The 15,547-nt window shown below is 38.6% G+C and overlaps 1 protein-coding gene across 1 annotated transcript in view; it reads left to right on the top strand.

The window, feature by feature from the left end:
- Positions 1 to 15,547, top strand: part of USP7 (ubiquitin specific peptidase 7) — a 102,914-nt gene that overhangs the window by 58,031 nt on the left and 29,336 nt on the right. The window contains exons 8-15 of the mRNA XM_054041016.1: positions 3,040 to 3,094; positions 4,374 to 4,454; positions 4,541 to 4,631; positions 8,478 to 8,560; positions 9,856 to 9,965; positions 11,063 to 11,219; positions 12,564 to 12,708; positions 13,363 to 13,493. Coding sequence (XP_053896991.1) covers positions 3,040 to 3,094; positions 4,374 to 4,454; positions 4,541 to 4,631; positions 8,478 to 8,560; positions 9,856 to 9,965; positions 11,063 to 11,219; positions 12,564 to 12,708; positions 13,363 to 13,493 — 853 coding nt within the window. The remainder of the gene's footprint in view (positions 1 to 3,039; positions 3,095 to 4,373; positions 4,455 to 4,540; positions 4,632 to 8,477; positions 8,561 to 9,855; positions 9,966 to 11,062; positions 11,220 to 12,563; positions 12,709 to 13,362; positions 13,494 to 15,547) is intronic.

Here is a 15,547-nt window from a genome sequence, read left to right as displayed (position 1 = left end):
GCTTTGATCCGCCGGAGTGCGCAGCCCGCCCCCCCCCCCCCCCCCCCCCCCGGAGCACTGCTTTACTGCATTCTATCCCAATGCGTGTTGTATCGGGTCGCGTTATATGGGGTAGAGGTGTACTTAAACTTGTAAATGACGTCTTGGGCCATGGACAGGTACCCTTTTTATCAAATTTATATACTATCAAAAGAAATAATAATTTGCCTTTCTATAACCTTTAGTGGCTCTGCATTGATGACCATTGTAGAACTTATTTGTGACCAAGATAAGGTTTTTCACATGTACAGAACACAAGTGCAATACCAACATCCCATTTTTGTCACGTCTCACTATATCCTGTTTAGTGATTTAAAACATGAAATATGTATCTGCAGCACTAAGTAGATGTGCCACATCATACAAATTACCTTATTTGTATCCACCCCTTTCTAGTTCCTTCTGTTTGATTTTGTCCCCCCCAGTATCCAGTTTCTATTATCTTTTTAGTCTAGTACCATGTTGTAATATGGTCTGACAAATTTATAAATTTAAATCTGAGATTATCCTAAATATATCTACCCTAAATCCACTTTGGTAGTGAATTAAAATAATTCACAATTAGGCACATTTATTCCAGAATAAGAGCATCCACAAATGGAGTTGATCAGAAATAGATAATCTTCTTTAACTTCATACCCTGTCTTATTCCAGATTAGGGATTTGTCTACACATGAAAGTTAGAGGTCAAGATCCAACAGAAACCTTTTAGTCAGCTGCTTTGTGCTTGTGCATTTACGTCACAATTATGGCTTGTTTCAGTGTGTTGGGACCATATTTATAGTTATGGTATAAAGAAATTGAGATTCATTTTCCTTGTATTGCATTGTATTAGCCAACTAGTTTCTTGCTTTATTGCTTTCTAGATTGCCCATTCAAATAGAAGCAACTGTGGCTTTTAAATTAGGTTCAGATATTCAAGTATGATCTTTTTCAGGTAGCTGCATCTCTGATGGCAGCCCACGGCACATTTTCACCACTTACAACATTACTGAAGGAAACTGCGGTCTCTGACTACACGGTTTCTCATGACATAGAACAAAATGCTGGGGATAGGGACATGGGCCGGGAGCTGTTCTGGCCCTCTGCCCAGGGCAGGTAAAGGGTCGAGGGCTTCCCACAGCAGCCCCAGGCTCCTTGGGTGGCTCTTACCACAGCCCAGCTCCAGCTTCTGGTCTGGCCGGGGGAGGGAGCAGAGGGGCAGGGCCCTGGGGGGAAGACCAGGAGCAGGGGGTAGGGCCAGAGTTCCAGTGGGCCCCCCTCCCCTCTTCTACCCAGGCTCCTGCGGGAGGCCCCCAAATTGGCATGGGCCCTGTAGATCCGTGCATTAATCTGCCACTGTTACTGAGGTGCAGAGGTTAAGTATGCAAAATTACCATGTGGAAGGTCATTGCTTCTGGTAACAGACTTGGGCTCTCAAATACTGTGATGTTGGCTGCAACATAAGCACTTAGATATGGCTCATTTTGTTTCTGACACTACCTATTAGCTTTGATTTGCTTCTTTCTTATAAGGTCAATGAAGTTTAGTATGGCATTATAACATTCCTCTTTAAGGCAATGTAATAGAGGGAATTTTTGCTTGTTATGCCAACTGTGACTTTGTAGTAGATTTCCACCGAGTTCAAAGGGAGTTCTGAATGGAGAGCACTTGTTAGCGAGCCCTCCACTTCTGAAGTCTAGAAGCTCTGCTCCAGTGTGGGCATTTGGAGAAGAGGGGACTCTGAAATATTTGGGGACAGGCAAAGCATGTCTTAGAGCCACTCACTTTTCCCTCTTGACCTTCTTGGGGGGTTCCTAGGAATGAGTCAGCCTCGCTGACCCCACACCCCCTTTTTGCAGCAACTTCTGAGCCTCACTGCCCCTCCTGTCCATAAGGTACTATTCCCTCTCCCCCAGCAAGCTGGACAGTGCCCCTCTCTCGCCTCCCACTTTAAGGTGCCGTGTGGTAATTCTGCAGAATCTAGATTTGACTTTCCACTGTAGCAAGTGTTGTCTTTGACCTGAGAAGCCAGTACTGCCCATTAGTTCTTAATCTGTAACATCTACTTATGTTGCATTATTCATTTTAATGTTACATAGTAATCAGATATCTATAGAGATGTAATTAATCCTTCTCTATTTCATTTGTCTTTAATTTGACTAGTAGCTAAAGCCCAGAACAGAGAGGCAAGAAATCTGTTTTCAGATCTCAAGTATGCCACATATTTCCCATATGGCCTTGGGCAAGTCACTTAACATCTTTGTGTCTCAGTTAACTTCATCTTTAAATTAATCTTCATAAAGTTCTTGGAGATTTTCAGGTAGAGGGGTATAGAAGTATACGTTGGTATCTTATTCTGAAATTATTAAAACAATTCTGAAGTTGTTCCATGTTACCTCTACTTTAAAGTAAAACTAATAAAGAAGGTGTGATATTTTAAGGTGGATTTTCAAAAGTGCACAGTTTTGACTTAACTCTGCTTCCATCTGTTTTATGTTTGATGTCAATGGGAGCAGAGTTAGGCCAATGCAGAGTACTTTCAAAATCCCAGTCTTAATGTCTGTCCTTTGATATATGTCTAGATGTGCAGTCTGACAAAGGATCTCTAAAAGCGACTTCTTTTCAGAGAAAAAATAAACTGTCAGTACATTTTTTGCAAATATCCTCTTATGTCCAGACCCTCACCAATCTGAAAACAAGAGAAAGTAGAATGAGATGTAGATATTAAGTGCCAAGAGCACTGGTAATTTTAAGACAGGAACAGCAGATGTTTACCTTTGTAGAAGTCACTTTAGTGAGACACCCGATGGAATATTTTTGTAACAAAACGGCAGCATTTTTCAGGTCTATCCGGTTTTGAAAGTAGAATTATACAGCATGCCAGTTTCAGATCTTCCTTTATCTGATTGTTTATTTAAACTCTTATTCTAAAATTGAATTATCAGAATATTTTTTTTAAATGCTGGATTTCTGCACTTTTATAATATAGTGATGTTATTACTTGTTTGTCTTATAAAGGTGGGAAACTTTAGACAGTTTCATGCAACATGATGTTCAGGAATTATGTCGAGTGGTAAGTTTCCAGCATCTCTTATTGATATCTGCATATACACATGGTGTTGCCTACTGGCATATATATATATATATATATATATATATATATATATATATATATATATATATATATATATATATATATATATATATTTAGCTAAATTCCCATTAATACTGAAATCGATTCCTTAGATTAGAGTAAACCAAGGCTTAGAGAGTTCCATTTTACATGGTATCTTCCTTTCTAAATATAGCATGAGCTTTATATGGCCCTTTATATTTATGGACCTGGGGATAGGGACACACAATTTGTAAGGGAAAGCAAAGTTTAGAAACAAAATATAGAAGACTTTTCAAATGTGCTGACTCTCCTTGTAAGGTCACATTGGAGAAATGCCATTTAAAGGTGGCTTGGAAAGGAAAATAATTACTGGATATGTGCCCTTGTTTCTTTGATGAATAAAGATGGTGGGAAAGAATTGGGTGCTTTTTTTGAATAGTTTCTCTCTCCCCTTCTTTTAAATTAGAAATTCCGGTTCTTTCTGGGTTGAAAGACTCTGACCGCAGAAATAGTTAAATGGGGACCACACAAGAGCTAAGCAAATTAGTTTACTTATGAGGGGAAAGGTACTTGTGGTCTATTTAAAACTGTTTTATGTTTACATTTGGGAAAAGCTATACAACTTTAGTGACTAACATTGTGAATAGAAATCTGTTAAAAGATTCAGCATCTTTGCTCCTTCAATTAAATGAAAAGTGTTCACAGTGGTCCTCTAACAAAACCAGGGAAGTCCAGATGTTACATTCCTGATACTTCTAAAAGGCACAAGCCCAATTTAAAAAAATATATATTTTGCAGGTCACCTTTATGGTAGCCTCATTATGCCACCTGCTCTTTTTTGTTTTGTTGTTTTTGTTTACTGAGAAGGAAGATCCATTTCTATTCCATAAGCAGTTGGAGATTACATGCATTGCAAGTGATATAGCCATTTTCCACCTTCCAGGAAGAGTCTGAAGGTACTCGGCTTGTGGGTTTTATCCTGCTGTTCTAGTGCATCACAGACTTTTGCAAAGTTCTTCAAATCTAAGGGGAAATGGCATGGGGATAGCCCTGAAAGGATTTGTGGGGAAAGGGTGACTTAAAGGATTAATAGAAAGGAGAAGTGACTAATGAGTAGCACAAGAAAAAGTGAAGTCCCCAAAGTTTCATCATTAAATTAAATTTATATACTTCAAGTAAACAAATTCAGAAAAAGGTAGTTCAGGATGTATAACAGTGCAAATCTAATTTCTTTCAGTTGCTTGATAATGTGGAAAATAAAATGAAAGGCACGTGTGTAGAAGGCACTATCCCTAAATTATTCAGAGGAAAGATGGTGGTATGTATTTAGTCAGTTAACAAATTTTTAAAATTAATTCTGTTGTTTTGTACATATTGAAATCCTATCTTTATTTTTGTTTGCAGTCTTACATTCAATGCAAACACGTAGACTATCGGTCTGAACGAATAGAGGATTATTATGACATCCAGCTAAGTATAAAGGGAAAGAAAAATAGTAAGTGATATGTATTCTGTATGCACAAATTAAATTTTGGGGCTGATTTTCAGAGATGCTTAGCACCCACCTACCTCATTGACTTCAAATAGATTTGCAAGGGCTCATCGCCTTGGAAAATAAGGCGTTTGATTTCATAAGTAGGTGTCTTAGCATGAAGATACCTCACAGATTTTTCTATTTAGAGCAGTGGTTTTCAAACCTTTGTACTGGTAACCCCGTCACACAGCAAGCCTCTGAGTGTGACACTCCTCCTCCCCCATATGTAATAACCTTGCGACCTCCTGTGGGGTCATGACTCCCAGTTTGAGAACCCCTGATTTAGAGAGATTCTGCTTGCATTGGCCATTTTTTCTTTTTTCCTTTTCCCTCATTTCTTGTTAGGATCATCTTGTATTTTAAGAGTTCATCTATTTTTCCTACTAACTCCTCTTCTGATGTCATAATATTTTGTAATACCCTGAATTAGTTGCTTCTGCAATAGTAATAATGTCACATGGATTATGATTTAAGTATAGTACTCCTGAGGGCATTCTGCTCCAAAAAAAAAAAAAAAATTCTGTGTCATAAAATAAAAAATTCTATGCACAATATTTAAAAATTCTGCAAGTTTTATTTGTCTATAAATAAATGCAGAGGGTCCAGCATGGCAGGGGAAGCACAGGCCACAGAAATCTGCAGGATACATGAATTCTGTGCACATGTGCAGAATTCCCCCAGGAGTAGTATAGGCATGATCAACTGGAGCAAATGAATTTTTGAGTAACTCAGACCATTTTTACTTACAAATGGAGATGTTAATAAAAACCAAGAGAGCAGCTAACTGAGTCAAGCAGTGTAGCAGTTGCTAAATGTTAATTACATGAGGAAGTCATTGGCATGAAGGCAAGAAATATAGAACCACCTAAGACTTCAGTAAACCAAGCAGACGGTTCAAGGGGTTCCAGACATGTATTCCGCTCATGTGCACATGCATCCCAAAGCTAGAGAACGTTGCTTACCCATTGGGGAGGTGCTTGAGCCCTCTGGACCTCATAACCATTCCCATGGTTTATGTAACGGTGACACTGCCCCAACCCCCATCAGTTCCTTCTCAGTCTTTCCTGGCAGAGGGCCTCAAAGTGGCTAAGATGTTGCTACAGTCAGCACGCAACGTGGCAGACAATTCATCTAAGATTATGGCCTCAGCTGTGAAGGGTTCCTTGGATGCAGAACTCTGACGTTGCTCCAGACATGCAACAGATCACAGATGTTTGTTTGATTGATGGTCTTTGTTTTCTGAAAAGATAGATGAGGCATTACGTTCTTTTAAGGATGCCAGAACCATGTTATAGTTCTTAAGGGGTTATACCCCGGCAATTAAAAGTTGCTGTTATGGGGATCAGCAACAACAACAGCAGTTCCATTGGTACTCCCAACAGTATTTCAGACAACCTTCTTATTCTGCAAAGCAACTGGACTTCTCTAAGAGAAGACGCAAGTCTCACAAGAGAATGCCCTCTGGTTCCAACTTTAACCAGCCAACTCGTCTTGCGGCTGGCAAACAGTCACATACTTATCAATGATACCACCATAATGTAATATGTGAACAAACAGGAGTCTGCCTCAATCAGCTTTGTCAAGGAGCAATAAAGTTTTGGCACTTTTGCATCCAGGATGATATGTCCCCAGCCACACGCTTATCAGGTTCTTAAAACCAGTTGGCTGATCATCTCAGCTGAACTTTCTCTGAGAACCACCAATGGTCTCTGAAGAGCAATCTTGTGAGGGCCATCTTCAGGGAATGGGATATCCCATCGGTCAATCTGTGCAACAAAGGATAACAAAAAAATGCCATCAGTTTTGTTCTCGAGCAGGACTCAGCCCAGGGTCTTTAACTGATGCCTTCCAATTGAATTGAGGAGTGGCCCTGATGTACGCCTTTCCCCCCATTCCTCTAATCTCTCAGGTTGTCCTCAAACTGAAGTTGGACCATGCTTAACTGATTCTTATTCCACTGACTTGGCCAAGACAGTGTTGGTTCTCCAACCTTCTGAGTCTGTCAGTTCGACCTCATAGATCTCTTCCTCTCCTTCCCGAACTATTGAGTGGACACCACAGCCAGGTTGCATATCTGGTGCTGAGAGATCTATACTTCACGGCATGGATAGTACATGTAAGATGAGGAGGAAGGCAATATTCAGAAGCAGTTTGGAGTGTTTTACTTAATAGTAGAAAACCATCTACTAGGACTATATATTTGGCCAGGTGGAAGTAGTTTTTGGTAAGGGAATTCAACCAATGTTAGCTTGTGTTCAGGACATTTTGGATTACTTGTTGCATTTGAATCTTAGGGTCTGGCTCTTAGCTTGTTGAGGGTTCATTTTGTGGTGATCTTGGCGTTCCATCTTCCAATCCGAGGGAAGTCAGTTTTCTCAGACTCCATGGTAGTGAAATTTCTGAAAGGTATAGTCCACCTGTTTCCACCTGTGAAGGAAATGGTCCCATTGTTGGACTTCAGTAGTGTACTGGCTGTCCTTGTGTGTCCTCTATTTGAACCTCTAGCAACTTGTCCGTTGTCTCTCCTTTCCCAAAAACAGACTTTCTTGTTACTATAAAATCTATAAGAGTCAGCAAAATGCAGGCCTTAATGGTAGGGCTGCCGTATACACAGTTTCCTTGAGATCACATCCAAAGGTTTTGTCTAAAGTCGTTTTACAGTTTGACTTTAACTAGGTTATTTTCTTACCTGTATTCTTTCCTAAGCTGCACTCAAATGCAGAAGAACAGCGTCTTCATATGTTAAATGTCCGGTGCTGCCTTGCATTCTATCTGGAAAGGACCAAAACGTTTTGTTCATTATCTCGACTTTTTGTATTTTATGAGGATGAGATCAAAGGTCAGCCAATCTTTGGGCAGGCTGTTTCCAGGTGAATAACTTCCTGCATTTCCACAGCTTATGGAGTAGCTCAGACCACACCCCCACAGGAATTAGGACTCATTCAGTGAGAGCCCAAGTGAGCAACATTGATTGCATTTCTTAGTGATGTTTCAATATTTGATATTTGTAGGGCTACTACCCAATCTTCTGTATGTATTTGTACCCAACATTATGCTGTTACCTTGTTATCTAGATCAAATGCAAACTTTGAGAAGTCAGTTCTGCAGTCTTTAAATAAACTCCAAGTCCCAACTCCTACCGGTACTGCTTGTGAGTTACCTTAGCGGAATACATGTCAGCAACCACTCAAAGAAGAAAAGACTGTTACTTATCTGTGCTGTAACTGTTGAGATGTGGGTGTAGGCATGTATTCCATGACCTACCCTCCATCCCCTGTGCTTTTGAGTCTCTAGTCCTAGATTCCGGGGCAAAGGAACTGAAGGGGTGGGTTGAGGTGGTGCTGCCTTTATATAGCCATAGAATGGGCAACAAGCAACAGAGGATGCGAGCACCACCCTGATGGGTACTGCTGAGCAGAATTCTCTGGCTTCAGTGCACTAGGTATGTTGACACCTGAATGGAATACATATCTGCACCCCATCTCGAAGAACAACAGTTACAGCACAGGTAAGTAACTGTGTGTCACTCACAAGGTGAATGTAGAAAGCTGGTAGACCATTTAATGACCTGTCATTTTAAAATACATTTTAAAATCTATATTTGTCCCCTCTAATTCCAAATAAGTCTCAATCTGTTGTTTGAAATTCTTAAGCAATATAACATATTTTTTCACTCTACAAAGACAGAAATCTTCAATTAGACTTGAGTAAGTTTTGCGAATTATTTTGCTCTTTTTAATGTTTTTGCATTGAGTCTGCACATTGTTTTAGTAAACTTCTGTTTTTTTCCTTCTGCTTCTTACTTAGTATTTGAGTCCTTCATTGATTATGTTGCAGTAGAACAGCTGGATGGTGATAACAAATACGATGCAGGAGAACATGGCTTGCAGGTATAAAATTCAAGAGGAAGTACCAAGTTTTCTTTCCAGATCCTTGATAAAGGATTTCCAACGAGAGCTAGCTGTTGAATTACCTTGATCAAAAATGTTCTGAAATTCATGCAAACTTGCATTGACTGGTTGTGGTGGCTTCCTTCTAAGCAAGCTTGTGTATATTTTGTTAATTCTTGTTAAGTTACTTTGAAATGAAGACTTCAGCAATGCAATTTGCTTTTCCCTATGATTTTGTTATAAATTATCATGTTTTTACCAAAGAAGAAATTATAACTTGCATTTAAATTTAGATTATATTTTTCAACTGATATTTGATTTCAAAGTGACAATCCATTCAACTACTTTAGCAAAGTTAGTCTGCATTTGCATGTGTATCTATATGCCACCCACAAACAGGAAGAGGCACCAACTGAAGTTGCAGAATATTTTTTTGCCATTCATCTCTTTACAGCAGTCCATCTCTCTCTGGCTTTTCAGTTTCACTTGGCCTACCACAGTGTGAAAAGCAGAAGTCCTTGTCTAAAACTGGTTTGGTTAAGATGATTTTTTTTTTTTTTTTTTTACAACAAGCATAACTCTTGTCAATAATAGTTAAAAATAAATTGGAAAAACAAAAAATATGTAAATGCTCTTCTTGTGGTAAGGTGTTGCAGCCTAGCAATGTCTGGCTTGTTCACTGCCCTCTTGTTATGTTTGGTAGTCTGAAAACAGTGTCTTTGGCGATCCACTGTATGATGTGCATCTTGACTCTTCTATCTTCCCTGTTTAGTAAGGCCTCTCTCAAGTCACAAGTTTTACCTGAGTTCTCCCAAGACTGCAATAGCAAGAAATAAAAAGAAAAGCTAGCTATAATGGGAGGACCTTTCACTCAGCAATCTTCCAGCACTAGCTGGATCAACCTTCTTGAACTTAGAAGTTTCACTGGTGCTATATTGCATCTATATACATTTTTTTTTTTTTATTCATTGACAACTTGCTTGTTCATTTATTCTTAGTAGCTCATTGTGATGTTATGATGCATTTGCCTTACTTACTGCTCTTCTTTTAAATAATTAACTATTTTGTTCTAAGTGCTACTGCAGTAGCAGCTGGGAAGCTCAAGAGGGTACCAAAGTACCAAAAAGTTATGAAATATCCTTGTTGCCCCTATCTGTCTATTGTGTGGTGTAGATGAAAGCTCATGTAGTACAAATTAATCTGAGAAATGCAGTTTATGGGTAAAAATTATTTTCTTTGAGTAGTTTAAGAAGACAAACTTAGAGTCTGAACTTGCATTCTTTTCAAACATACAGGAGGCAGAGAAAGGTGTGAAGTTCTTAACATTGCCACCAGTGTTACATCTTCAGCTCATGAGATTTATGTATGACCCTCAAACTGACCAAAACATCAAGATAAATGATAGGTAACTCTTTTGCCATGATAAAGTTTGAACTTGTTGAAATATGATATGGAAACTATTTTGCCCAAAGTCTGGCTTTTGGGTTTTCAGTTGACACCAGCAGGGAAAGGTACATGAAGACATAGCTGAAGAAAGCTCCCAAGAAATAGTTCTGATAATGTGCATTGTTGACTTATGAATCTTTAGTGTTCTGATTGACAGATTCAGCTGTTTATTAAATATCCATTGTTAACCATTTACTGGGATATGAAATAATTAACAAGTTGTTTAGGTTTTTTTAAATGATGCAATTTTATATAGAACCTTGTTTACATCATTTGGGTATCAAAAAAATAAGAGAAGTTGCAATAGTGTAGTAAGCCACTGTTTTTAATATGTACCAAATTCCTGCTGCAAGAATAAACAGAATTACTGGGTCTCCCCTACTCATGTCACTTTTTCTTTTGGCTCCACCACACACACGCTCTATTTCAGGACGTTCATAACACAAGTAGATGTGCAGTTTGAAAAAACCTGTACTTTCTTTTATGTGGATTTTGTATCAGCCAGGTACACCTCTATGAAATGAGTTCTGGACACTTCAGTTCTGTTTGCAAATTAATTTACTATTTTCCAGCAAAAAAGGAAATTGAGGAAATCTATATGTTACAATAATTGGAGAATGTTGTGTAGTGTGGTCTGATGCAAAATAACAATAGCGTTCCAGTCAAAAGGTACCTCATTTAGCAGTTGCAGTCTTGCAGCACCTGCAAGGAATGGGTTTTTGAGCTAGATTCTGTTCTCATTTACATTGTGGTAAATCCAGAGTAACTTCGTGACTTCAGCTGAGTTATTCTGAATTTACACTGCTTTGTAACTGAGAGCAGAATTTGGTCCCTTGTGTATACAAAGATTATTTATATCCCATATTAACAATGTAAAATACGCTGCTTTACCCAGTCATTGCAGTTAATCTCAGATAAAAATGATGTTGTAATTTGACTTGTTCAGTTATGTACTGTAACTTTCTTTAGTGAAGTTTATAAGTGTAAATACATTTCAGCATAAGAGTATTATTCTCTTAACTACAAGTAAAAATACCTAACTTTTTTTAAAATTAGGTTTGAATTTCCTGAACAGTTGCCACTTGATGAATTTTTACAAAAAACAGACCCTAAAGATGCTGCAAATTACATCCTTCATGCAGTACTAGTACACAGTGGAGATAACCATGGCGGACATTATGTTGTTTACTTAAATCCTAAAGGGGATGGCAAAGTAAGTATTGAAAAAGCAACCAAACTATTTTATTTGTAGAGAGTGTCTTATTCTGTCTTTTGAGGCAGTTGAAGCTTCTGTCATGGAGCAACTGAGAAACCTGCAATTAAGATTCCTATTGCTGATTAGAGTTGCCCTAGGAACTTTTTGGTTTCCAGGAGTGGGGACTACTAGAATACTTGTCTTTGAAACTAAGTTCATTTTCTCCAATACAATGCTTGTTCTCGACAGAGTTTATTAAATTGTTCCTCTCTCACTCAGCTTCCAGTCCCACAGACTTAGGGAAACTTAAGTTGTACAAAAAAATCTTCATCTGTTTTTGTTTTAGGAAGGTACTGACAGTTTGAGGCATTAGGGGTCTCTCGCCCACTTAAGGAGGAGCAGGCTCATGCTTGCCTGCTGTTGGCTTGTGGCCAAATAATTTAGCTAGAAGAATCCTTGCAGTCACACACATACATACTAGGGCTCCAAAAGAAGAAATTAGTGTGTGCAGAAGGAGGCTACCCAGCATGTCTTATGTCTTTACTGTCTCTAATACATATATTTAAATCCAGGAAAAAGTTAGGGAAGTGTTTCTAACATCTCTGATTCAACACTCTGTTTCCCTCTGATGTTCTCCTAATATTATGAGATACGCCATTCTGATGACTAAATATAACTGGAAGTTTATAGGTCAGGTACATCTTTCTTTGAGATAGTTGCATTATGTGCACCATAAAATGTTTTTGAGCAGTTAATTGTTTATATTTAAGAGGAGAAAGCCAAGATTCAATGTAAATTTGTTTTTCATATTTCCCCTTTAATTTCCACAATAGATAGTTTACAGATAAGGATGAAGTTTTGGGATGTTTTATTTCATATTTGCCACAGTATGTTTAAAATTTACAAGTAGTAGTTGGATACTTTTGTGCACCACTTGCTTTATATTTCATTCTACAACAATAAATCAGCATCAGCTATCTGAACTTCATGGTAGTAATGAAATATATTTGGATAACAGATCAGATTCTGTTAAGGTAAATAATAATTTGAATAGTTTGGCTAAAGATTGCTGTTTTTCATAAAACAGGCTCAAATATTTAATTAATAAAGCGTCAGAAATTTAAGGCCCTCTTTATTTTTTGTAAAAATAGAAGGTTGCACAACTTATGTTGAACCAGTGGGATATTTTTAAAAAAATTATTCTGTTGCTTGGAGAAAAAGTTTTATATTTCAGTCACTTCAAAGAGGAAAAAAAAAAAGAGTTCCTATTTCTTGCATGTAATTTAAGTCAATTAAGGTGTGAGTTAATTTGTGTCAAGAATACTTTTTTTGTATCTTTAAATAATTCACTTTTTCCCCCAGTGGTGTAAATTTGATGATGATGTTGTATCGAGATGTACAAAGGAAGAAGCAATCGAACACAATTATGGAGGTCATGATGATGACTTATCCGTTCGGCACTGTACTAATGCTTACATGTTGGTTTACATCAGGGAATCAAAATTAAGTATGTATATATTTGTGTATCTTTTTTTGTGTGAATGTTGATTAAACCCAGATATTGAAATGCAGAGGTCTATGGTTATCTTTGAATCCTAAATTGTTGTCATCTTTCACCATATGATGGAGCTTCAGAAAGCTGCAGTTAACCTTGGAAAATGTTAGTGTTTGACCAGTCTTTATTCAAAATCAAAAATGTCTTTAGCTGACATAGTGGTGTCATAAGTGTACACTACAATACTTCACTTTCTCTTCACAGTAATTGTGTAATAGCCTTGATTGTATTTTGAACAGTAGAAATGGATTACCATTATTTTAATGTAACTGAACCCTTAGTGACGAGAACTAGATCAGGCTTGATATGTATAAATTTGAGTGTCAGTAAAAATGTATTATTCTAAAAATCTGACATTTAATTGAATCCTTCATAAGGGTAAGATATAAATCATGAAAATGGTGTAGTCTAGCCTAGATTAGAAAGTTCATCTTGTGCCAGAATGTAATGATGCTATATTAGATAAACGGTGGTTTTAAAGGTGTAAAAGCTTTCCTTAGCTTATCATCAGAAATTGTTGCCCCAAGAATAGTCATGAGTGTGTATGAAAGCCCTGTTAGATATAAATTATTGTAAAATGACATCACAAACCCACTTTCTTTTTAGGTGAAGTTTTGCAACCTGTCACAGACCATGATATTCCTCAACAATTAGTAGAACGGCTACAAGAAGAAAAGAGAATAGAAGCTCAAAAGAGGAAGGAGAGGCAGGAAGCTCACCTCTACATGCAAGTGCAGGTCAGCTTTGAAACAGTAACTTAAAACCAACTTCTGCTTTGAAATTTGAAGATAAGAATATTGACTTAATAGTAGTCAGAATTCTAGAAAACAGATATGCTAGATATGGTGGTCTTGCCCAGGGTCTGCTTACATTTGCATCTTCTTTAATTCAGCAAAAAGAATGAGGAGTACTGGTGGCACCTTAGAGACTAACAAATTTATTTTGAGCATTAGCTTTCGAGGGCTAAAACCCGCTTCATCGGATGCATGCAGTGGAAAATACAGTAGGAAGATGTATATACACAGAGAACATGAAAAAATGGGTGTTGCTATACCAACTCTAATGGGACTAATCAATAAAGGTGGGCTATTATCAGCAAGAGGAAAAAAAACTTTAGTAGTGATAATCAGGATGGCCCATTTCCAACAGTTGACAATAAGGTGTGAGTAACAGTAGGGGAAAAATTTGCATGGGGAAATAAGTTTTTAGTTTGTGTAATGACCCATCCACTCCCAGTCTTTATTCAAGCCTAATTTAATGGTGTCCAGTTTGCAAATTAATTCCAATTCTGCAGTTTCTTGGAGTCTGTTTTTTGAAGTTTTTTTTGGTTGGAGAATTGCCACTTTTAAGTCTGTAATTGAGTGACCAGGGAGGTTGAAGTGTTCTCCGACTGGTTTTTGAATGTTATAATTCAGTGGTTCTCAAACTTTTGTACTGGTGACCCCTTTCACATAGCGAGCCTCAGAGTGAGACCCCTTATAAATTAAAAACACGTTTTTATATATTTAACACCATTATAAATGCTGGACGCAAAGAGGGGTTTGGGGTGGAGGCTGACAGCTCACGACCCCCCATGTAATAACCTTGCGACCCCCTCAGGGTCCCAACTCCCACTTCGAGAACTCCTGTTATAATTCTTGACGTCTGATTTGTGTTTCTAATGTTAAACCACCCAAATCAAACTTTGGGTTCTCTAGTTGTTTAAGTTACTTATTGTTTGGTGTGAACCACCAGCTTAAGGCTTGATCCAACAAACAGTTCTTCTTTGAGTAGATGCGGTTATGTATTCTATTTGGGCTTGTGCACGTCCAGCACACTGGAGCCAGATAATTTTGCCTATCAGTAACCCGTAGAGGGGCAGCGCTCGTGGCCATAGCCCCTCCCTAGTTATATGAGGTGCCTCCCTCCCCTCCCCCAGTTCCCTCTTATCGCCCATGGCTGTAGTCTGATCCCAGTGTGGTTTTCACCTCAAAATCCTTCTATTTTAGTGACTTTTCTAGTTCTATATAGTTAATTAGTACCATAATATAGAGTTAGTTATCTTTAGTGTTAGTTAGCTGTAGTTTAAGTATTTCCCTGTTGATACCCTCACCAGGGTTTAAACATTGTCTGTCATGTAGGGGAGTGATCCCCAACAATGATCCCCATACATGAGGAGGAGGCATTTGGGCCCGGAGTTTGGTCAGTTCAGACGCCCTTCCCTGTCGCCCTCCAAGCACCCATTTTGACTCCTTGGTCCAGAGCAGTGTTCCAGTTTTTGCTCCTTTCTCCTCATTCCCTCCATTTGGGGGGCTGGGTGGCCCGCTTTCACGATGCTTGGGCTTGCTCACCACTGACATCTGGGGCACTGTCAGATCAGGCTATTTCATCCATTTCCTCTCCATCCCTCCCCCCGCCTCTCCAGCCCTATCCTTCTTCAGGGATCTCTCTCACAAGATGCTGCTCCGCGAGCAGGTTTGCTCTCTACTGGGTAGGGGAGCAGCAGAGGAGATTCTTCCGGAATACTGTGGTCACGACTTCTGTTCCTGGTACTTTCTGCTGCCCAAATCCAAGAGCGGGATAAGATCCATTTTCTATCTTTGTGGCGTCTACAGATATATCAGATAAATGAGGTTCCAAAAGATCACTCTATCGGCTATTCTCCCAACATTGTCTCAGAGAGACTGGTTTGCTGATCTCGACCTTCCCGACGCCTACTTTCATGTGGTGATTTTGCCGGGTCACAGGAAATTGGTTTGATTTGTCATAGCAGAGCACCATGTTCAGTATATGGCGCTTCCATTCGGCTTCT

This window comes from Malaclemys terrapin, chromosome 10 (assembly GCF_027887155.1).
Source record: "Malaclemys terrapin pileata isolate rMalTer1 chromosome 10, rMalTer1.hap1, whole genome shotgun sequence".
Taxonomy (NCBI): Eukaryota; Metazoa; Chordata; order Testudines; family Emydidae; genus Malaclemys; species Malaclemys terrapin.
Note: the sequence above shows the minus strand (reverse complement) of the source record. Positions and strands in the feature narration are given on the sequence as shown.